This window comes from Osmerus mordax, chromosome 21 (genome assembly GCF_038355195.1).
Source record: "Osmerus mordax isolate fOsmMor3 chromosome 21, fOsmMor3.pri, whole genome shotgun sequence".
NCBI lineage: Eukaryota > Metazoa > Chordata > Actinopteri > Osmeriformes > Osmeridae > Osmerus > Osmerus mordax.
Window position 1 is genome coordinate 2,338,665 of NC_090070.1, and position 24,315 is coordinate 2,362,979.

General features: G+C 40.2%; 1 protein-coding gene across 1 annotated transcript in view; it reads left to right on the plus strand.

The window, feature by feature from the left end:
* myom2a (myomesin 2a) overlaps positions 1–24,315 on the plus strand; it is a 39,203-nt gene that overhangs the window by 11,956 nt on the left and 2,932 nt on the right. Inside the window, exons 11-31 of the mRNA XM_067259013.1 lie at positions 1,263–1,404; positions 5,372–5,571; positions 5,717–5,770; positions 11,044–11,218; positions 11,406–11,527; positions 11,953–12,140; positions 12,228–12,354; positions 12,446–12,624; positions 12,777–12,891; positions 13,027–13,186; positions 13,283–13,389; positions 13,468–13,512; positions 13,604–13,740; positions 19,215–19,359; positions 19,674–19,733; positions 19,814–19,881; positions 20,027–20,140; positions 23,315–23,402; positions 23,513–23,551; positions 23,824–23,929; positions 24,118–24,281. Coding sequence (XP_067115114.1) covers positions 1,263–1,404; positions 5,372–5,571; positions 5,717–5,770; positions 11,044–11,218; positions 11,406–11,527; positions 11,953–12,140; positions 12,228–12,354; positions 12,446–12,624; positions 12,777–12,891; positions 13,027–13,186; positions 13,283–13,389; positions 13,468–13,512; positions 13,604–13,740; positions 19,215–19,359; positions 19,674–19,733; positions 19,814–19,881; positions 20,027–20,140; positions 23,315–23,402; positions 23,513–23,551; positions 23,824–23,929; positions 24,118–24,281 — 2,535 coding nt within the window. The remainder of the gene's footprint in view (positions 1–1,262; positions 1,405–5,371; positions 5,572–5,716; positions 5,771–11,043; positions 11,219–11,405; positions 11,528–11,952; positions 12,141–12,227; positions 12,355–12,445; positions 12,625–12,776; positions 12,892–13,026; positions 13,187–13,282; positions 13,390–13,467; positions 13,513–13,603; positions 13,741–19,214; positions 19,360–19,673; positions 19,734–19,813; positions 19,882–20,026; positions 20,141–23,314; positions 23,403–23,512; positions 23,552–23,823; positions 23,930–24,117; positions 24,282–24,315) is intronic.

Consider the following 24,315-nt stretch of genomic DNA (forward strand, 5'->3'; position numbering starts at 1 on the left):
GTGGTCAGACAAATATAAATAATTTTTGGAAACCTTGGACGCTGCGTCCTCCGGACTAAAGAAGAGAGGGACCAACCGGCTTGTTATCAGCGCTCAGTTCAAAAGCCTGCATTTCTGATGGTGTGGGGGTGCATTAGTGCCTGTAGAATGGTCAACGTGCACCTCTGGAAGGGCACCATCAATGCTGAAAGGTATATACAGGTTTTAGTGCAACATTTGCTAGCATCCAGGCCACATCTTTTTCAGGGCTGCATATTTTAGGAGATAATATTAAACCACACCCTGCATCTGTTACAACTGCATGGCTTTGTTGTAGAAGATTCCGGGTGCTAAACTGGCCTGCCTGCAGTCCAGACCTTTCACCAGTTTAAAACATTTGGTGGAACATGAAACTAAAAAATATGACAAAGAAGACCCAGGACCGTTGAGCAGCAAGAATCCTGTATCAGACACAAAAGGGACAACATTCCTCTCCCATAACTCCAGCAACTGGTCTCCTCAGTTCCACACTGTTGTTAAAAGAATAGGGGATGCTACACAGTGGTGAACATGGCCTTGTCCCAACTTTTTTGAGACATGTTGCTGCCATCAAATTCAAAATGACTTTATTCTTTCCTTAAAATGTAAAATTTCATCAGTTTAAACATTTGACATGTTTTATATGTTCTATTGTGAATAACATAATGGGTTTATGAGATTTATAAATCATTGTATTTTTTTTATTATATTTTACACGACCCAACTTTTCTGGAATTGGGGTGTATATAGTATTCATTTTTTAAATCCTTCTTGACAATAAAAAAGAGTTGCACACCCTCAAAACATCATGCTCTGACATGAAATTCCGCAGGGAATCTTTTAGGTAAATGTTTGGGTTGTCATTTTCAGCAAAAATAACAATATGAATCCAACGTAATGTTTATATTACATAAAACAATTCACTCAAATTAATGTTAAATAATTTCCCTTGCGTGCTACGCGCACTCGCATTACCTGTATTAGTCCCTATCTGAGCTCACATCAAACCCAGACTAGGTCCTAGGTTTGGGCTAAGCCCATAATGTTTTGGCTCCGCCCCTGCTGTTTATTCCGGTTTTCATGCATTACTGTCTATTCATGTCTTAAATTCCTTTTGTTCCAAGCTATCCATATAAAAAATCTGTCTTTGCTTCTAGTTTTTCTAATCACCTTATTTCCATAATTTCCATCTGATTTCCACCAATTTCACTATTACCTGATTAGCTTGTTTCATTTCTCTCTAGATGCTGCTCCCTCTGTAGCTGGTGTGCCTGGTGCACCAATGAGTGTGAAAGCATTTGACATCAGCATGGATTATGTCCTGGTTGCTTGGAAACCCCCCAACACCACCAGTGAGCCGGCCATCACCGGATACTTCGTAGACAAGTTGGTGTCCCTGAATTAGCTAATTGTCAGTCACTCTAGAAATTATTATTTAACTGGACTGTCTACAGACAGGATGGCAATTAAGTCATACTCAATGAAACTGTGGGAAAAGCCTGTAGTGTCTATATCATAAGTGTTTCAAGCACTGTTTGGTTCTCAGTTTTGTGCGCGTACATCAAAGCATGTGTAACTTGACACTGCAGTTGATGTCGTTATTGCGTGTGGTCACGCCTTCGGCGAGCACAACCATTGTTCTCTCACATATATCACTGATTCTTGAGATAAGGGACAAAAGTACTTTTGAAAAGTGACAAACAAAAAATCTATACTACATTTATTTGAATTGGACATCCTCATAAACACGGGTCTCATCTATCATACAATGAAAAGAAAACAGTTTTTTTATTTAACCACTTTTTATAAAAATGGACATTTACTCACTTAGCAACTTGACATTTGTCAACTCCGTCTGACACATGAAAATATATTGTTGGAATTAGCCCTTTTAAATGACCTTCATATTGTTTACTAATTTCTTTCATTTTTAATATATACAATCAGTGGTTTTGTGCACACAAGACACTGATGCATGTAGATAAGTTGGTGTTTTAATGTATGAACACACTCAATTGAACCAAATAAACAATAGTTTTTTTATAAAAATGAAAAACCTCCATCTAGTGTTGACACACAATTGACGGTGTTGACAAACTAATCAAGAATCAAACTGATTAAAGATATTTACCTAGTTTTGACTTGGCAAAGGGAGAGAGTATCAAGGGAAAGGGTATGAAACTTCAAACAAAGAGTACCTGATGACAGGTAGCTTACATGTCAACACCGTTAGACAAAATATCTGACAGAGTTGACGCCTGACGGAGTTGACAAAACAACATGTTTTTCAACTTAATCATGTCTCGTAAATGGTAGCCATTTAGATTTTCCTCAGTTGCCAGCAGCCACTAAACCTAACCAAAATACCAACTTTTATTTCAAAAGTATTGATTGAAATCATCCGTACTTTGAAGACAGTGTTGACACAAAAGCTGTGACCACAGGGATTTCAATTTGTTTGCTGAATATTAAAAAAAAAGTACAACTTACGAGACCATGTGTTGGACTGCTGCATCCATCAATAGAAAGAATTCTAAGGGGGTCCTCAGGGTTAAAGCTGACCAATATATGCCTGGTTTATTTCAAATTAGAAAAATATCTGACCGAGTAGACATGTATTGATGACAGATTTTGAAAGACTGTTGTTAATGTATAAAATAATGCAATGTTCACTTTAAGTATTTAGTGATATTTTATTAAGCCATCCAATTAACCTCATATTCATATTTGGGCATTTTGGGCATTTTAAAACACTTTTTTTTTTTAAGTTTAATACTGTGACCTCTACGGAGGACGAGTTCATTTGCATGGGCTTTCATAGTACGGTGCCGGTATTTTATAGAATGACTATGAAATAATATAAATATATACAAAACTAAGGGTCTAAACAGACACAAATCTTTAATATCCAACTTATAAAGCCTTTTTAAATGAAATAATGTATAGTTTTTTAAGTCAAATTGCAACATTTTGATGGGGGACATGTTTTGTCCCTTATTTCAAGAATCAGATATATATTATTATTATTTATTTTTGCCCCCCTAAGGATCCGTCAATATTTGGACTACATCGATAACGTCGGTGTCAAAAGTTTCGGTCAAAGTCAAAAGGCCAACGTAGTTAATAAATCCGTGACAGAATACCTAAAATTTCCATGTGCTTCAGTAGCTCGCAGTGTAATGCAACTGACTGCAGTGATGAATGTGGTTTTGCTCGTGGGATCGAATCCCACTTCATTTGAGCTTGAGAATCTCTTATTTTCTTAGTTTCCATTTATTATGGCGTGAATGGCTGTAATGTAGTAGCCTGGTCCTAACCAGACTCTCGTACATTTCATTTGTACAGAGAGTCTGGCCTCGCTCCATTGACAAGCGTTGACTTCCTTGTAGGCGGGTACTCTGTTGAAGTTTAAAACTATTGGATCTGCCACTATGATCTGCAATAACCAATCGCTAGGGTTCGCCTTAGCCAATTCCTTCACCACTACTGTAACAGAGATAGCTGCCGTAGCTGGAAAATCAAACTGTTCCCGAACCCCGTGGGGAGGAGGGCCACAACATCATGGCCACCAACAAAACTCAGCAAAACTTGTTCTTGCTCCGGTTTTTAGCTTATGGATATTCGGCAGCGTTGCTACAACGGACCGAATGGCTTTGCTCGCATCTTTCTCCGCCGCCATTACGGAACTACAACACAAACTAGCGCACAACATCAACGTCATCATTCTCAGCCAATCCCTCTGTTCGCTGATTGGCCGGTAGAAAATTAACCGGAGACATCTGACTTACGTACCTCATGGCCAGACCTAGTACAGAAGCAAAATCAAAATTGAGCTGAAGTACGTAGGAGGGCAGAGCCAGGCTAGTAATGTAGTGCTCACTGCATTTGATCGGAATATTACATTATGAAATGAATTGATTTCAAAAGATATAGCGAAGAAACACTCAGCCATACACGAAATCGCATAGGAAACGAATAGACACATGTTGTGTTTCAAAGGTATACTAGGAACGCAGCAACGTTCTTAGTATGCATTTTTAGTATGTGGTGTCAGAAGGAGCTTTGATGTCGTGGTAAATATGGCTATTGCCTCGAAACAACCCCAAATACGTGATTAGTAGCCTACATTCGGGTAGTGTCTATGGTAACCAGTTGTTTCAGAAGAAGCCAAATAAAGATGTTACCTGAAGGCCAAGGTGGTTAATAAGTACGTAACTGATTTTATTACTTTCTGTGAGCTAGAATAGCTCACAGTGTAAAGCAATGGCCTTTGGTGTCTGATGTGTTTTTCTCTAGTGCGATCGAATCCCACTTCATGGGAGCCTGCAAATGTTTTATTTTGGCTCCATTTATTTTGTCGTGCATGGTAATGTAGTGCGCACGTAGCCTATACTTTCATATTTGCCGCAGCAAATATGAGATCCGACTTGAAAATCGCCAGTAATATGTTTGTGAATTTGTGACGAATCTGGTGATAGAGGCAGACTGATAGGTGCACGCACAGCTGGGAAACCAGTTAGTTTGGAAACCAGTAGGGACATAACACCGGTAACGTCGTTGTTAGAATAAGCTTCAAAGGGCGTTATTTATTAATGAATGAAATATCACGAGAAGGGAAAAACTTAAAAGGACGTTGAAGACATAGAGATTAGGTCCATTTTTACACCGGTCTGCCAAATACTCGTTTTGATTCAACTATGAGGCTGATATAGCCGATCACCATTCCCTCTTACTGGGGAAATGAGAAGACAACTATTTCATTCTACACTTCACTCTTAGTATGTAAATGAGCAGCAAAAAAAATATGTTTTTGAATCTATGTGATCTTTATAAATAATAAGTATGCATTTTTATACAAAATATACAGAAGTATCAGTTGTAAAAATTTCATTAAACGGACCCCTCTGCAACCGACGCAAGCAAGCACACCCTACAATTTCACCAGAAATTGTACCCTCTCTAGTTAACTATTGAAATTCTTAACTATTGAAACTAACTGCCCATTTGAAGGTATAAAAAGATTCAATTCAAACCACTCCAGTCCTCCTAAACATTCAGTGCACTGATCTGATACACATTGTATACATCAATATGATACCAATGTAACAGTAGCCTACTCGTCAGTATTGCTTCCTCTCGTTCCTCCCACACTGGGATGCAAACTCGGGTCCTCTGACTTACAAACTCGAAAACTCCTCTATAAACACAGCTTTAAGCAGCTAAGCCACCAACAAGCTAGCTTTTCAATGGCACTGGTGTACGGTATTTATTCTGAGGAGTAAGTTTAACCAATTCACTCATTCAGTTACACATACTTTCTTGTCTGTATGGCTAATTATGCCCTTATGTCCAGATGTGAAGCTGGCAGTGACTCCTGGGTCCAGTGTAATGATGCCCCAGTGAAGATTTGTAAATACCCTGTGCACGGCCTGAGTGTTGGCCACGTCTACCACTTCCGAGTCAGGGCTGTGAACAGCGCAGGGATCAGCAAGCCCTCTCGCAAGTCAGACAAAGTGACCGCCCTTGACCCTGCTGAGAGTGAGAGACTGCAAGGTACTGCACATCATGCTTTTTTCTCTAACCACCATCCATTCTTTGACGTAAAGTATTTTCTTTTATATGCATATTACATTTATACTCAGTATGGGAAACAGTGGATCGAAATGTAGGTGGCTGACTCTTTTTTTTTTTGCAATAGTGATTAAGCTGGATGGAAAACATGAGGTTGTTATCAAGGCTGATGACCTGGAAGGTAGGAAGAATAATATATTCTCTAATAAATCCTCTCAAAAAACTATTTAATCCTCTCAAAACTCTGGAAAACTGGATCTCCATAATAGCCTAATAAATGTTTCATAAACAACAATAACATAATAGCATTTCTTCTAATCTTTCTAATAATGCCAGCAATCTGTGTGTGTGTGTGTGTGTACAAATAAGAATATGTTTAGTTTCCCACAATCATCTCAAGAACTGGGCTCTCTGCAAAGTTCATTTTGCAGATGTCCTTATTATAATAGAATGGAGTGCAGTGCCGCATTTGACGTTGTTTGGATAAGCCTTTAGACATAAAATAATGAAATTATTTTTTAAATAAATATTAATATAAAAAAAGAATGATTAATTTGGCTTACTATCTTCGCTCTGGACTCAGCCATCTTGAGTTGACTGAGCTGCACTAAACTAGCTCTCGCGAGCCGAAATTATATCGATATAACAAGTCAAAAACAGGCATAAGACATGAACAACATTATTTATGTCAGGGCAATACAGATAATGTTAATGATGAAATACTGGCTAGCTAACAAAGAAAAATACTACATTTATAGTGGATGGTTTATTTCAGTACTTGTAGCTGGAAGGTTATTATCTGCAATTGTTGCTGTGTAGACTAATGGCTCTGGACTACACAAAGTCACAACGTCCTAGAAAGACAACAGGGATTAGATTATCATTGTTGTAGGCATCATTAGGGTTACAAAGGGGCGGAAAGTTTCCGTAAAGTTTCCACGGGAATTTTGGCTCGGGAATTTTGGGAATAAAAAAAATAAAAAAATTTGCCAAAGTTTTTTGCAAAAGCATATAACAGGCAGACATCCCAAGTCTCCCGGAAGGTCCGGGAGTCTCCCGCATTTCAATAGCGGCTCCCTGATGCCCGCAAATGCTGTACAATCTCCCGGAAATCGGGGATTTTGTATTTCGAGCGAGCGAGAGACTGTCTAATGGTCATTTCTGGTAGAGATAGGTGCATATCGCGCGTCCTGATTGCGTCAGGGGGGGGTACGTGCAGGTTGAGGGGGTACATCATGCGTCCGGATTGTGTCCCAGGGGGGGGGGGGAGCTACCTCCCGGAAATGAGTCTCTGCAGGTTGGGATGTCTGAACAGGGAACTTCAATGTAGTTGAGAACAAGACTATGCACACCGTGCTCAACTGGACCCTGAATGCAGCTGGTTGGGAACATTGTCTGCCAGAAACATAAACCTAAAAGTAAAACGTTCTGTTGTTTTTGAACGTCTTTGTCATCAGTGTTGCGTCTGAACGTTTCAGCCCTATGCCTGGCAAGTGTGAGAACGCCGAACTGCGTAGAGGCCAAGAGCGGTATTGCAGACAGATAGAAATTTCTATTATAGCTCGCAACATATTGAAAGACATTTTTGGAGCTGTGAACTTAGTTAAATGTTTTTAATTATGATCTATGAACTGAACTAGTTCATTTTAAAATTTGTGAACTATGAACTGAACTAGTTCATGTAGAAAGTGAACTTTCCCAAAACTGTTTGTCATTACCTAGCATATTGATTACTTGGTAAACTGAAGCCATGTTCATTTTAATACCAAGTTTATTTGTATACAGTAGACTAACGTTTTACAGCAGTGACAGTAGGATGTATGTATGTCCACACAAAAGTTGTATTATAAATGTTTGCATCCATGTCTGCTTATGACAAGGTAAATACAGTTAAATTACCCCAAAATGTCCAGTTAATTCCTGTTAATTCCCGTATATTCCCATGGAAAGTTTCCAACTTAGAATATTCCCGGAATTTTGCAACCCTAGGCATCATCACTTGCTGGACAACATTTCAATTGGCAATTCACAATATATAGCCTACTGTTATTTAGAAGCAAATTCGCTTTTCTAACCGATATGGCCAGGTTAGCAGTGCTGACTGCTGGCATATGAATCAAATGCTTTCAAAGGGTTTTCTTTATGGATGAAATGCTGGCTAGCTAACAGAAGCACAATATAAAGTGGATACTTTCAGTATAGATCAGTGAATTTGGTTACATAAATGAATGTGTTTACTGATGTTAAAACTGCCTGCACATTGCTAATGTGCTACAACATTATAATCACCAGCAGCATAACATAAGCAATTGCTAATGTAGAAAGCAGCAGACGAATGAAGGCTACCTTATGATTTGCATGAATGTACTAGATCATTGGAAATTTGTTTAAAATAAGGAGAAATTGCTTTTTTGATGTGCATAAGTGACTAGAATAGATGAGGTTTAACAAGTACATCAGAGATGACAGAGAATTTCAATTGTGATCTGAGAAATATAGGTATCAAAGCCACTGAGAAGAACTGTCATCACCAGCTGCATCACAGGCACTGCACTAACTATCTATAATTCCAGACATCTGTGTGTGTCACCGACATCATCATGGGCACTGTGCACTATCTAATAAATAATCTGTATTTGTGTGTTTCACTGATATCTTAAGCACCAACTGCATCACGGATACTGTGCACTAGTATAATCAATTCTAATACTGATCAGCTTCTAGGAATAGCCTTGTAACATTTGGTAAAACAACAAAAGTTGAATACATTAAAGGGGATATCCTAGTAAACTCTTGACTATCACATTAAAAACTAAACCCTCACATCTTGCTCTGTCTTTTGGATTGGACTTTGTAGGTAACATGGTAACAAACAATTCTGGCAATAGTCATAGGATAAATTCATCCATCCAACCAACAACCCATATGCAGATTGCATCTTTGTTTTTCCTACCCAAACATTTTAACAGATTTCTTCTGGCACTCTTGCTAAGTATGATCTTAACCATCTCTGCCTCTAAAAATAACTCTTAGTCTAACACTTCAATCATAGCAATTTCACAAAAAATATTAATATTGGGGAGTCAGATGGCTGAGCGGTTAGGGAATCGGGCTATTAATCAGAATGTTGCCGGATCGATTCCCGGCCGTGCCAAATGACGTTGTGTTCTTGGGCAAGGCACTTCACCCTACTTGCCTCAGGGAGAATGTCCCTGTACTTACTGTAACTCGCTCTGGATAAGAGTGTCTACTAAATGTAAATGTATATTATCACAATAATGCACAGTGAGAAATATTGTTTTAATATAAGTGTACTTTACTGCCATTCGCTCCCAATCTAGGTTACGTAACTATACCAGGGGAGCCCACAGATGTGCATGCCTCTGAGATATTTAAATCCTATATCGTGCTGAGCTGGAAACCTCCCAGTCCTCGTGGACGGGCACCGCTGTGGTACCTAATTGAAAAGGTGTGTGTGAGTCATCCCATCAAAATCTACAATAGACTAAATAATACATCTGTTAAATGACAGAGTATTTCAACCACAGTAATATGTTTTTTCACATTGTCAAAGTCTTTTTGTAGGCTGTACCTTTCATTTGCCCTTCACGGCTCTTTCATAGTCCATAGCAGGCATTGAGAGTTGGCAGAGAATCAACACAGCAGTCAAACTGCAGTCCCCTCGCTACCCTGTTTTCGATTTGGAAGATGGAAAAAAGTACCAGTTCCGTGTCTATTCAGTCAACCTGTATGGCTCCAGTGAGGCCTCTGAGCTTACCGATCCAATCCAAAAGGTGGATAAGCATGGTAAGAGTGGGGTTTAGTACACACTCACACATAGACACACATGCACACAGACACACAAACAGGAATTTAAATTCTTTGAAGTAATAGTTTGTAAATGATCATATCTTTCAGGTTGTGAGCGACCTAGTGGTATGTAAAATAGATATCTGAATGTATAACACATTCTAATTTAACTGAGCACTTCTGTCTCAGAAAGAATATTTTGTGTTTATGGTCACCTGTCTATGGACGTCCAAATACTTTTTTTTTTATATCTCAGTTTGTCAACATCATGACTCGTCATTTTGATTATGTACTAAAAAAGTGATTTTTATGTGATCGATAGAACAGATGAAGAAGAATATGTCATACAGTATGACTAAAGCTGCAGTACCCACATTTACATTTAGCAGACGCTCTTATCCAGAGCGACTTACAGTAAGTACAGGGACATTCCCCCAAGGCAAGTAGTGTGAAGTGCCTTGCCCAAGGACACAGTCAGTTGGCATGACCGGGAATCGAACTGGCAACCTTCGGATTACTAGCCCGATTCCCTCACCGCTCAGCCACCTGACTCCCTATGACTCCCTCCCACAGCACATGCATTTTATTCTGATGATATTTTAAGGCAGAAATGGCATTGTATATTACTACTTATTAGTATTAGTCCATGGGAGCTGATTGATTTGACAATGCATACTTGATCACATCAAAACAACTTTTGTTATGTTTGTCAGACAACAACACAATATATATCTTTTAACTTCTATACTTTCTTGTGGTGTCAAAAATTAAATGTTTGTTTCATATTTTAGTAATAGTAACTGTAAAGGATGATATGAATGATGATGCTACGTAAACTTCTATACTCTACAGCCGTGGCCAAAAGTGTTGGGAGGGAGATATATTTTGTGTTTGCAAAGCTTGCTGGGCCTTGGCATAAAATGACTGCTAACATAATTTCAGTAAGTCATATCATCAGCACAGAGGAAAGTGTGAACTAGTTATAGCCAGGTGAAATCACTCTATCATTTGGATTGGATTTTAAGAGCAGATTGACTGCTGTAAAAGAGGGGACTATTTGCTTATATTGAAAACCTTCGCCCCAAAAAAGCGTTAAAAAATATTAAATGTGCCTTATTGTATTCCAGTATCCTATAGAAACATGTGAAAACATTTTCCTCAAATACTGAACCAGCAAACTTTGCAAAACACAACATTTGTCATTGCCAAAATTTATGGCCATGACTGTATACTTAAATTCACAATCCCAGATTAGATTTACCCACACTGTTTGCAGTCACCAGATCTTGTTAATGCATAACTGACATTAACACTATCAAATGTAGTTTGAAGGAAATTGCTAAATATATGATCTAAAATGTGTTTAATTTCACTCATTGAAGGTAAGCAACAATTTTGGTGGGTGTATTAAATTATTGTCCTCCACCTTCTTCTTTAATTTAGAGAAACATCTTCAATTGAAACATTTCAGCAATTAGTTGTTTTCATAATGTAGATAATGATAACAATAGGTTGGTCAAAAGTATGAAGGATTAATTTAAAGATTCAAAAATAAGTTCATGTAAAATATGGAATAAAGTATGTTTTATTTTTATAGGCCTACTGTATATTGTCAGTTCCATCCTTTAATCTCTGTTTGTTTAGGCGTTCCATCTGCCCCTGGTCAGGTTGTGGCAACCAGGAACACCAAGTCCTCAGTGTTTGTCCAGTGGGATCCTCCAAAACACCCCAATAAACTCATGGGCTACTACATTGATGCCTGTATTGTTGGATCAAAGCAATGGGCCCCTTGCAACCATAAGCCTTACAAGCATACCAGGTAGTCACTTAAAACTGCCATGTTCCATTGCAGTCACACTTAAAACAAGTTGTAGTTTAGCATTGACGCAGCATTGTAAACTATTTATGGTTTTGGTATAATCGAGATACCAAAATAATCTATATATAATAATAATAAGGTGCAATGCCAATACACACATGGGAATCCTGTCAATGCTGTTTTTTAGGTTTGTGGTCCATGGACTGATCCCTGGAGAGACCTATGTGTTTCGTGTCCAGGCTGTCAATGTCTATGGTCTCAGTGATGAGTCAGAGGAGTCTACACCTATTACTGTGGAGCCTGCCCTTAGTAAGGAATGAACACTTGCTCATAGCCCAGTCACATTTATAAATCAATTTAAAATGCTTATTTTCCTATTAGTACCATATATGAAATACTTTATTGTTTTATCTAGCGGGTGGAGTGGAGTATGGTATGTATTCAGTTATGTTGCTAGTTACTATTAATGTTTCTAAACACACCCTGTGTATTAAATGAGGTTCACAACTATACTTATTCACTGAATGTCACTCTTAGTTCAGTTACTTACCAAAATTGACCATTTACCACAATGCTTCTCTTCAATTTGACACTCCTTTTTAGAAATCTGATTACAATAACCTTTCTTACATACAAAAATCAATATATTTAGAATACAACTACTTGTTGTGGGTAAAAAACATTTAGTTTGCTTCTATGAACGTACTTTATTCACTTCACGTTTTTATACACAGCTACCCCTGGACCACCATTTGGCATAACTATGTTGAACTGTGATGGGTCCTCCATGACCCTGGCCTGGAAAAGCCCTAAGCACACTGGGGGCTCCAAGATCAATGCTTACTACCTTGACAAGCGTAATGCTGACACCCTGGCATGGAAGGAGGTCAATGCAACCGCCACCAAGGAGAGGATATATACAGTAAGTACTCAGAGAAGAACTTAACAGTCTGTATACTCTTCACCAAACTACTCAATCTGCTCATTGGGATTTATTTATTTTTCTCAGGTTGAGAATCTGACTGCAGGAACCTTCTACGAGTTTAAGATCCAAGCAGGAAATCTGGCTGGTGTAGGAGTCCCCTCTGCTCCCAGTTCTCCCCTCAAATGTGAAGCTTGGACCATGACAGAACCAGGTAGATCGTCTTCTTCATGTAAGCCATACTATCAGCTTAACTTCAGGATAACATAAAAAAACGCAACTCACATTTCACCTTTGACCTCTAGGCCCACCCTATGACCTCAGCTTCAGTGAGGTCAGGGGTGACTCTCTGGTCATCCTGTGGAAAGCCTCAGTCTACACTGGGGCCAGTGCTGTTACTGGCTACTTTGTTGATAGGGCCAAGAAAGGCTCCTCAGACTTTGTCACCCTGAATGAAGAGGCTGTTAGCCATCGTTATCTGCAGGTAAACTTCTGTAAATTCACAGGGGTTACAATATGTAAGCCAAGGCTTGGAACTATAGGACCATCTATATAAGTTATTGCACATGTGTTTTGATATTAAGGAAAGATGTATTTATGTATTGAGTTAAGTTTAACTTGAGTTTAACTTCCCAGGTAACTGGTCTGGAGGAAGGTGAATTGTATGTGTTCAAGGTACGTGCGGTCAATGCGGAGGGGATAGGAAAATCCTCTCAGCCATCTGAGCCAGTGTGTGCCAAGGCCTTGCCAGGTAATGACTGCTGTGATTGTAATTGGTAGTTGACTGCAAAACCAGTGTTACATCTTCAGACATCAATTTGACACGAAGAGCAAAAGTCATTTTAAGTCCTTTACTTCTCCATTGCACACACGTTTCATATTTAAGGTACCAAGGAGATCTGTTGTTCAGTGGATGAAGATACTGGAGACATCTTTCTGTCTTTTGATGCTTGCGAGATTAGCGAGACCTCCAAGTTTGTGTGGTCCAAGAACTACAAAGCAATTGGTGACTCTACAGAGGTGTCTATTGCAACTGATGGCAGACGGTAAGCCCTTTATGTCTGTGAGACAATGCTCATACTGTACTTTACTAATAACTTACTAAACTTTACTCAGGTTACTCAGTTGTACACATTTTTCAGCTCCAAGCTTACTTTCACGAGCCCTAATAAAGAAGATTTGGGCAGCTATTCTGTTGTTGTGACTGATACTGATGGGGTTTCAGCCAGCCACACATTGTCGGAGGATGGTGAGTAGGTTTCATTCAATTACATTTCAAATGCAAGGCAGTCGAGTACTCATGTTCCTTGTGTTCTTTCCCCTGTAGCTCTGAACAGCATGCTAGAACTCAGCTATGCTATCAGACATCCAAGTAAGTATTGTGATGAATTCATGAATGTTGCAGTAACATTTTTCAGTGATGTCTCATGAAATTAATTGTATTTTCTTTGTTCTTGCTGTAGTTGTTCCACTAAAACATGGTCTTAACTATGAGATTCTGGAGAAAGGTCATGTGCGTTTCTGGCTGCAAGCTCTGAAGTTGTCCCCAGCTGTTTCCTACAGGTTCATCGTTAACGACAAGGAGGTTACTAGCAGTGAGGTACATTGCAATTTTACATGAAGGGGCTCTTCTAAAAATGATTTATTTTTGAAACACAGTCCTGATATGCTGCAGAATGTTTTTGATTAGAGTAAAAACTATTGTAGTACTCACCTGTTATTTAGGGTTAGTGATCACTCACTCACTTTAATTATCCATCACTCATATGTATTCATAGAACACATTTAAACATAACAATGTAAACAAAATTGCTTTTCAATCATATTTGTAAAAGAAATTCAATCAGGAGAGACCTGGGATGAGTAAAGTGATGTTTATTACAGAATGATAAATGTAGTACAAGGGTTTGGAGCTTAGACCCCATGAGGAATTATAGATCAAAGGGCGCCTGCCCAACATCCGAAGAAGAATCCCCCACAGAGTCCAGACACTGGTGGCGGCAGCCGACAACCCAGCCAAGGAGCCGGAGAACAGAGACAAGGCACCGGTTGGCGACGGGCAGGTGGAGGGTTGCGCACTTGATAGGATGGGCAAACTACACAGGGAGAGAATCGTATTTAAAGGCACGGGGCCGTGTGATCATTTGACAGCGTTAATTGGTAGGCGGGAGCGCTAATCGAACTGAAACCCAGATGAAAGCCCGACATAGGAAAGAAGGAAAAGTAGAGCGTTCTTAGTGGGGGGGTAAGTAGTGAAACATTATCGAGTATGCCCGAGTGCAGGGATCGGTCTTGCCTGACTGAACTTGCGCTAAGCTTCATATCAACATAATGACACTGACACACTATAAACATGAAGCCAAGTACACATCAGAATCATAAAGGGTTTTATTCGCCATGAACGTTTGCACAGACAAGGAATTTAGTTTGGCAGGAAGGTGCATACATTAAACATATCCTATATATCCTACTAATAAAAAATATAAAATAAATTATTAAGTAGCCAAATAATTTACAATATAAAAATACAAATAGTACAAGAGATACAAATAGTACAAAAGATACAAATAGTGCAATTACAATGTGGCAAGGTGTCATTGTGCAGATTGTGAATTAAGTCAGTGCGAGCTCTTGGCCTTGTTGAAGAGGCCAACAGCAGATGGGACGAAACTGTTTTTGTGGCATGTGGTATTGGACCTGATGGACCGCAGCCTTCTGCCGGAGGGGAGTGGCTGAAACAGAGTGTGTCCAGGGTGGGAGGAGTCGGCCACAATCTTCCTTGCACGCCTCAGGGTCCTCGAGGTGTGCAGGTTCTCGAGGGAAGGCAGATTGCAGCCGATCACCTTCTCAGCAGTACGAATGATACGTTGCAGTCTGCTCTTGTCCTTGGCAGTGGCTGCCAAGATGGTGATGGAGGATTTGAGGATGGACTCAATGGTGGCTGTGTAGAAGTGCACCATCACTGTCCTTGGCAGGTTGAATTTATTAAGCTGCCGCAGGAAGTACATCCTCTGTTATGCATTCTTGATGAGGGAGCTGATGTTCAGTTCCCACTTGAGGTCCTGGGAGAGGATAGTACCCAGGAGGCGGAAGGACTCCACAGTGTTGACTGGGGAGTCGAACAGTTGTACTGGCTGCACCAGGTCACCAGGTTGTCAGCTTCCCACCTATAGTCAGACTCATCCCCACCAGAGATGAGCCCAATGACGGTGGTGTCGTCCGCAAACTTCAGGAGTTTGACGGACGGATGACTGGAGGTGCAGCTGTTGGTGTACAGGGAGAATAGCAGAGGGGAAAGGACGCAGCCCTGAGGAGATCCGGTGCTGATGGACCGGGAGTCAGAGACTTGTGTTCCCAGCTTAACGCACTGCTTCCTGTTAGGAAGTCTGTGTTCCACCTGCAGGTGGAGTCGGGCACGTTCAGCTGGGAGAGCTTGTCCTGAAGCAGGGCAGGGATGATGGTGTTGAAGGCAGAGCTGAAGTCCACAAACAGGATCCTGGCGTAGGATGCTGGGGAGTCCAGGTGCTGTAGCGTGAAGTGGAGGGCCATGTTAACTGCATCGTCCACAGACCTGTTGGCTCTGTAGGCAAACTGCAGGGGGTCCAGGAGGGGGTCTGTGATGGATTTGAGGTGAGCCAGCACCAGGCACTCAAAAGACTTAATTACCACAGAGGTCAGGACGACGGGTCTGTAGTCATTTAGTCCTGTTGGCCTTGGCTTTTTTGGCACAGGGATGATGGTGGAGGACTTGAGACAGGCTGGCACATGGCATGTCTCCAGGGACGTGTTGAAGATGTTGGTGAACATCGGAGACAGCTGGTCAGCGCATTGCTTGGGGCTGGCAGGAGAGACAGAGTCCAGCCCAGCTACTTTGCGGGGGTTCTGCCTCTTGATCAATCTGTTGACTTATCTCTCCTGAATGGAGAGAGTCATCACTGTGTGGGGGGGGGGAGTCCACTTGGGTGGGAAGGGGTAGTTCAGGACAGTCCAATTGTCTTTCAAATCTGCAGTAGAACTTGTTCAGGTTGTTGGCCAGGCGGGAGTCCTTAGTGGTGACAGGGCTCTGGGCTTGTAGTTGGTAATCTGCCTGAGCCCTCTCCAGACAGAAGCAGAGTCGTTAGCAGAGAACCGTTGTTTTAGTCTCTCTGAGTACAGTCGTTTAGCCTCTCTCACCGCTTTGCTAAACCTGTACTTCGAATCCTTGAATCTGTCTCTATCCCCACTCCTAAAAGCTTCCTCCTTCTCCAGCCTCAACTTTCTGAGCTTTGCAGAGAAACAGGGCTTGTTGTTGTTTGCATTCACCCTGGTGCGTGTTGGAATACAGCAGTCCTCACAGATGCTGATGTACGACGTCACAGTCTCTGAGAGTTCATCCAGACTGTTGGAAGCATTCGGGAACATATCCCAGTCAGTACAGTCCAAGCATGCCCGCAGATCCTCAATAGCCTCACTGCACTGTTTTGATGTCCTCACAGCAGGTTTACAGAGCTTCAATTTCTGCCTGTATGCAGGAATCAGATGGACCATGGCATGGTCAGAGTGACCCAGTGCTGCTCGAGGGACGGCATGGTAGGCATTACTGACCGAAGTGTAGCAGTGATCCAGAGTTCCCTTTTCTGGTTGGGCATTTGATGAATTGTCTGTATTTGGGGAGTTCGGGCTGAGATTACCCTTGTTAAAGTTGCCAAGTACGATAACCAGGGAATCCGGATCTGCTCGCTCCACACTCAGAATCTGGTCGGCGAGCATGCGTTCGGCCTCTTTAACCTGAGGACCCGGCCGCAAGTACATTCCTACCAGAATTAGCGACACAAACTGGCGAGGCGAGTAGAAAGGTTTACAGTTTATAAAAAATGATTCCAGATCTGGAGAACAATGTTGCAGAATCACTGTCACATCCAGTGCTCGATGTGGATCGGTACTTACCGGTACGCAGTACCGGCACTTCTACATTTTACTCTGAAGCGTACCTGCACTTTTTCTTGCGAACCACTACTTCTCGCATGTAGCCGGCCCAGTACTCTACCACTGACAAAGAAAGTGTCTTTGGATAAAAGTGTCTGCTAAATGAATAAATGTAAGTGTCAGTGATTGGTAATAACCCTAACGTTACATAAACTACACTACCCAGAGGGCACTAGCACTATGTGACTCACCTCAGATCTTGATGAATCACGTAAAGGCAAGCAGTCGGCCCACCCTATCAGAAGTTCACTTCTCCACGGACACTAGTTCGAAAAAGCTGTCTGTTGCCTGCTTAAGTGCGTAAGAGATTTTTCACTGCTGAAAACCTATAAACTAAAAAAGTGTGTAGAGTTTCTGACTTTGTAAGTTGTTGTTAGCCTGGCTTCATAAAGGTTCTAAAAGAACGCATGTGCCAGAGCCAGACACGTCAACAAAGGTCCAAGTCCAACCAGAAACATCGAGTACGAATCACGAGCTTCAAACTAACGTTAACGTTGAAGTGAGCGGAACAGCTAGCTTAAATGAGGAGTCTGCAGCTACAAACCTTAAAGTTACCTTAGTCAATGACACCGACATCAACAATAAATAACAATAAATTGTTGTTATACCAGCAATATCTCCAAGTTTTGTTTTTCACTGTAGAAATCTCAAATGTCATAATGATTTGGCAATGCAAGAGAGTACCGGCACCTTTTTTTTCCACTTCAAGCACTGGTCACATCTACACACCAGCCACTTTTAATGTAAAAACAAATACCACCTCCTTTAGTTTTGCTGGAGAGTGCTGTGTCCCGATCAGCTCTCACGAGTTGAAAGCCTGGCAGTTGTAACGCGGTGTCCGGGATCAAATCATACAGCCATATCTCTGTGAACCACAAAACAGAAAATTAGATAAAGTCTCTGTTTTTCACCATCAGTAGCTGAAGTTCATACATTTTGTTGCACAGTGAACATACGTTGGAGAGGAAAAAACTTGCAGTGTTGTGCACGTTCATACCTCTCATGAACTCGTTCAAAGTTCAGTTCATACAAGTAAATATGAATAGTTCACGTTCATAGTTCACTATTTAAATTCTGAACACGTTCAGTTAATTTCATAGTTTTAAGGTGTGTATTTACTGTGTGTAAAAATCCCTCAAAAATAATAAGGTGCATCAGATGTAGTCGCTGAGTATGCGTCTCTGCTTTCACTTGCCATTTTTATGAGACCCGAGAGCTGTTGTCTTGGAATACGTTGCTTGTTTGGTTACGTGTGTGCGAAAAATCATGGGTAACGTAGTGCGAAGTCGAGTTAGTTGGTTTAGGTTAGGCTACATAGCGAAAAGTTTAGCATTTCATTTAGACAGCGTCTCTCCTCAGGAGAAGGAAAACATTCCATAAAGTTTTAGCTAGACCTCAAATAATATGAACGTGTTCACCGTTCAAATTCATTATTTGTCATTAAGTTGTGTTCAGTTCATCAATCATCGTCCAAACACGTTCAAAAATGAACGTGTTCAATGAACGCGTTCTTTTGAACTCGTTCATGCACAACACTGAAAACTTGGAATCACTGTTCGGATCCCACGCTTGCGTAGCCAAACTAGCGCTCCCGCTCGCTTTCCCTTTCTGCGGCTTCACTACTTGAGCCAAGCCTAGTGCGGCTTTGACTAGAATGCCCACTAATTCCGCTGCTGGGAGCAGAAAAGTGGGAAATAAATCCTCAGGAGTTGTTTCCCTGATGTTTAGGAGTTCGTCTCTTGTTAGAGAACTCCGAAAATCTTGGCAGAACACTGAATTAACAGACAAAACCAAACAGAGCACACCAACCGACCGAGGCAGCCATCATCGGCGCCATCTTTGACCATGTGGACGATGACAAGACAACTGATTGTAATGCTGCTGCATTTATGCAAATTCATGTAGAGTCATAGCCCAAAGAAATAAGAGTGGTCTTGAGATGGGACTTAAATGCATCAGTACAGATTATGGATTGTGGTAGACTTCGTTACCTCAGGGCAGCAAACTGTTGTTTTTAATCCAAGCAAAATTTGATTCCTTGTACTTGCTTCCAATTAAAACAGTCAACACAGAGCTATGAGACGCTTTGGTTTGTTCTGTTTTCTTCAGAGCCAGAAGATCAGCCATGATGTGGCCTCCGGGGTGATCCAAATGACCGTGGATCACTTCACCAAGGCCAATGAGGGCACCTACACTGTCCAGATCCATGACGGAAAGGCCAAGAATCAGACTTCCTTGGTGCTAGTGGGAGATGGTACCATATTAAATCATATTTTATCATCCCCGTATTAGGTTTACTGCAACAACAAAAAAATGCACAAAGAACTGCATAGTTGGACTGTAAATTTTTTGTTCACCATGCCTGAAAACTGAGATGTGATGACTTTGTCTTCCTGGACTCCAACCACTGAAATACTGTAGAACTATGCAGTTCTGATGCTTGATCTTCTGTTCTTTCAGTAGTTTCTATATGTCCTAATATTACAATGCTAGATCTGCTAAATTAATAAAAATTTTAATGGTGGTCCAAGATATCCCAATTATTTGGGTTATTTCTTGCTCTTTTAGTGTTCAAATCAGCTTTAAAGGAGGCTGAGTTCCAGAGGAAAGAGCACATCAGGAAACAAGGTATTCGGTCCTACAACAACAGAATTCCTATTCACTTTCATTGACTAATAGATATCTAACTTATCTCTCTTCACGTCTAGGTCCACATTTCGGAGAATACCTTTCTTTCTATGTTGAGGAGGACTGTACTGTAATGCTTGTCTGCAAGGTAAACAACAAGCTTAAGATTGTACGATTGCTGAACTCATCATTATAAATCTTTGAGCCTTTTCAAGTTTTCTGATAGGTGAATTACAAGTCTGCTTTGGTAATGACTCTTTTAGCGAGTTTACTCTTGTGTGTGTCTATCTCAGGTTGCCAATGTAAAGAAAGAGACAGCTTTCCACTGGTTCAAGGATGATGAAGAGATTGTTCTGGATGTTGCGCCCAATGTGATGTCTGGATCATGTGCTCTTCCTATCCCCATGGTAACAACTACAATGAACCTTGACACCAGTGTTTGCACAAAACATACAGTTGTGACAAGTGGCCACTTGTTGTTATGCCTCCCCCGGGAACAGCCGTGGCCGGAAACATAACATTTTTGGGTTGTACGTCCTTCTGTCCGTCCGTCCGTCCCATTCTCGTGAATACAATATCTCAGGTATTTCTTTACATTTGGCACAAATGTCCACTTGGACTCAACTGAACTGTTATGAATTTGGTGGTCAAAGGTAAAAACTTTATTGGTAATTGAAGTGGTAGAAAATGGCTACGTATTAATAATATAAAATACATATAATTCACATACATTTACGTAATTGGTGTTAATGCTACACAAAACCCTTTTGAAGCAATGCACTGAATCTTTGAAAATATTCCTTGATCAAGAGATCAGTGGAGGAAGTGCAGTGGACAAAGGCATATGCTGCCAAATTGAATGCACATGTGTGTCTTTTAACATGTCCAGGTACATGACAAGCACATTTTAAAGATGACAACTGTATTGGCTGGTTAACTGGCTTTGCCAAAATGGCAAGATCTAGGCAGACAAACCACATGCTTTAGGATACAGGGACAACGTGCAATGTAGATGACAATTAACAGCAATAAGCATGATACAGCTTATGGTCTACATGTATTAACATAGTATTTTATCTGTTAAGAACGACCATTAGATCATTAACAAAATTATTATGTTAAAGGTGAGGCACATTAACCCTTTTCTTGGATGTACCTAACCATACATGACACTAGTTATACAGTATTTGATAAATACTGTAAAAATAAATGGAAACTGCAGCTTGACTGGCTGGTGGTTATGGAGGACCAAACCTGCCATATTTAGAAATGAATGAATGAATAAATAAATGTCCACATCCATGCATTTAGACATAAATACATAAATAAAATGAATACATACATCAATTTAAACCTAAGTAATGTAAGGAATACATTTTTGAGTGAGGAAATGTAAAAAAGATTATAGATAATTGGTTCACTTTAACACTAATATTTCTATATTAATATATTTATTTCTGCATTTATTAATTTATATATTCACTCATTTATTATTTTTTTTATTCATTTATTTATTCATTCATTCATTCGCCTGCTGGCCTCCTCTCATTATCATATTGGGAACAATGAATGAATGAATAAATAAATGAATAAATGAATAAATAAATGAATACACAAATAAATACATAAATAAATGTGAATTATAAGTAACTATTGATTGAAAATTGTGCATTAATTAATAAATTTATTCATTTATTTCTGTCTAAATGCATGGGTGTGGTCATTTATTTATTCATTCTTTCATTTGTAAATATGGCAGGTTTGGTCCTCCGTAGGTGGTAGCATACAACAGCGGGGCGGTTATTTCCAGTTTGTGTCATGTTGTATATGTTTTGTTTTATCTCTCTGAAAACTCCAGGAATCTATGTCTGTCTGTCTACCTGGGCACTGCAAATTTCATATTTTGCAGGTGTACTTTTTATAATCCAATGGTGTGCAATTTGACGTTGTTTGGATAAGCATTTCAACATTTCCTTAAAAAATACGCTTCGCCAACTGCTTGGACTGATGTGCACTTAAGGTATGAGGCTGTATGATAACTTCAGTGATTTTTGTGTCGTTAATGAACTAATGCAATTATGAACTAATGCAATTAACAAAGGCATACGCAAATAAATGAAACTAAGCGCTTAACGCACTGGAGTTCATAGTAAGGAAAATAGGGATTTTTTTTTTCCGTTATTTTGAATTGAATTTTCTTTTACTACCAATATAACCAGGCTGCAGTAGCGGTTAGAACCGAAACTGTACTATACCGTAGCTAGTGGTGCGTGCCTCCACTGGCACGTGACAGTTACTGTTCTGTTGATAGTGGTAGGCAAGTGTCTCGTGGCAGATGCATTGTCTTGCAGCTTTTGTTTAGAATAGGAGAACGTACAGGCTAAACTTTTATTTTTGAAATATAAGTTTAACTCTTTGTGCCAACAGACTCCAAACCATACTTTTGACGTCTCACTACAAGCTCACCATACAAAGTAGTCGATTTAGACATTATGTTGCATATAGTGTAATGGTGTGACTGTAATGTAAAGCAGACTTTTACACACGTAATGAATTAGTAACTAATTATTTTCCTCAGAGTAACTGAATTTAAGCGTGCACATGAGCCACCGTTGTAGACTCTCCTACGTCTCATGCATCATTGTGTTGTTATCATCGCCTCCTAGTAGCGTATATCAATTGTAATAACTGAAGTCAACATATATGTAGGCGAATATCGTTATAATATTGAGTATTCTTCCGACCGGGGCTCGGCCACGTCTGTTACTTAAGGACATAATTTTGTGTGGTTGTTGTCTGGTTGTTTAGATTATATGGATTGAAAAGGGTGAGAATAGGAGTTAAGGGGGCCCATGCATGTCTTCGCCTGGGGCCCCGAAATCACTAAAACCGCCCCTGCACGTACCACTAGCCACTGTCACGTACCACTCGCTCCACTGGCACGTACCACTAGCTACAGTGCAGTACAGTTTCGGTTCTAACCGCCTCTCCCAGGCTGGCAGTGCTGGCTGCTGGCATAACATTGAATCAGCTGCTTTTAAAGGATTTTCTTTATTGATGAAATGCTGGCTAGCTAACAGAAGGACAATATAACAATTATAAACTTTCAGTATGGATCAGTGAATTTGTACAGTGAATGTACAAGTGCTTTTATGATGTGCATAAGTGACTTAGATAATGTGGAGGTTGAACAAGTACTGCAGTGATGACAGAATTTCGATCTGAGAAATATAGGTACCAAAGCAACTGAAAAGAACTGTCATCACCAGCTGTATCACAGGCACTGCACTATCTATCTATAATTCCAGAAATCTGTGTGTGTCACCGACATCATCGCGGGCACTGTGCCCTATCTATAATTCCCGGAATCTGTGTGTGTGTGCCACCAATTTTATCACGGGCACTGTGCACTATCTATAGTTCGAGTAATCTGTATTTGTGTGTTCCACTGACTGTGTTAATCACCGACTACATCACAGGCACTGTGCACTAGTATTAATATCATTTAGAAAATAATATTGTTCATATCTATTCAGTAAGGCCTATTGGGAAGTGGTAATATATTTTCAAATATTTTCCAGTTCTCCAGGAAAGACCAGGGCATTTACAAAGCTACACTCAGCGATGATAGAGGAAAGGATGCATCTCTTTTTGACATTTCTGGCCAAGGTACTCTTCCAAGATTTTTTTATTATTACAGTCTTATTGATTACTCATAGAATCTGTTTTTAGTAGGCCATATTTAACCCTCTCTCTAACTTATTTTTGGGGGGGTTCAGTCTTTGATGCTATCATCAACGCCATTGCCAAAATTGCTGGTAAGTTGTTCTTATGAGAACGGTATTTTGAGTTTTTCTACACCACTCATTTTTATATTGATAAATGTTAATTCAACAGTACAGTTCCCAAGTGAATATAGGCTGAATACAGCCTTTAATGTTCAATATGTATTTTCCTGCCTTCTAGTTTACATACCGTATACAGTTAAGTGTACACTGGCATGACACTTGAGTTGATTATGAGCTACTACATTGCTCATATTGTTGTGCTTTAAAATACTGCATCTAACTGCATCTGCTTGTTTGGTCAGGGTCATCTGCATCTGATCTGGTCCTCCAGTGTACTCCTGAGGGCATCAGACTGCAGTGCTATATGAAGTACTACACAGAGGAGATAAAGGCTAGCTGGTTCCACAGGTATAATCATGCCACTGTACGTTCTAGACGTTATATATTTATGTCAATGTATTGTAACTGACCTGTAATAGATGAGCCCCCAAGGCACATCGGTGTTTCCATAAATTATTCAACAATGTATATAGTGGAAAAATAAATTGCATGGTACATGATGTTAAAATGAAACATGACCTTTCTCTATCACCCAGAGAAAGCAAGATTGCTTCTTCTGAGAAGATGAGAATTGGTGGCACTGCTGAGATGGCTTGGATGCAAATCTGTGATCCTACAGACAAAGAGAAGGGCCAGTACTCCATCGAGATCTTGGATTCTACAACCTCCCACACCCGTAGTTTTGACCTTTCCGGACAAGGCAAGAGCACCAGAAATAACAGCATACTAAATGT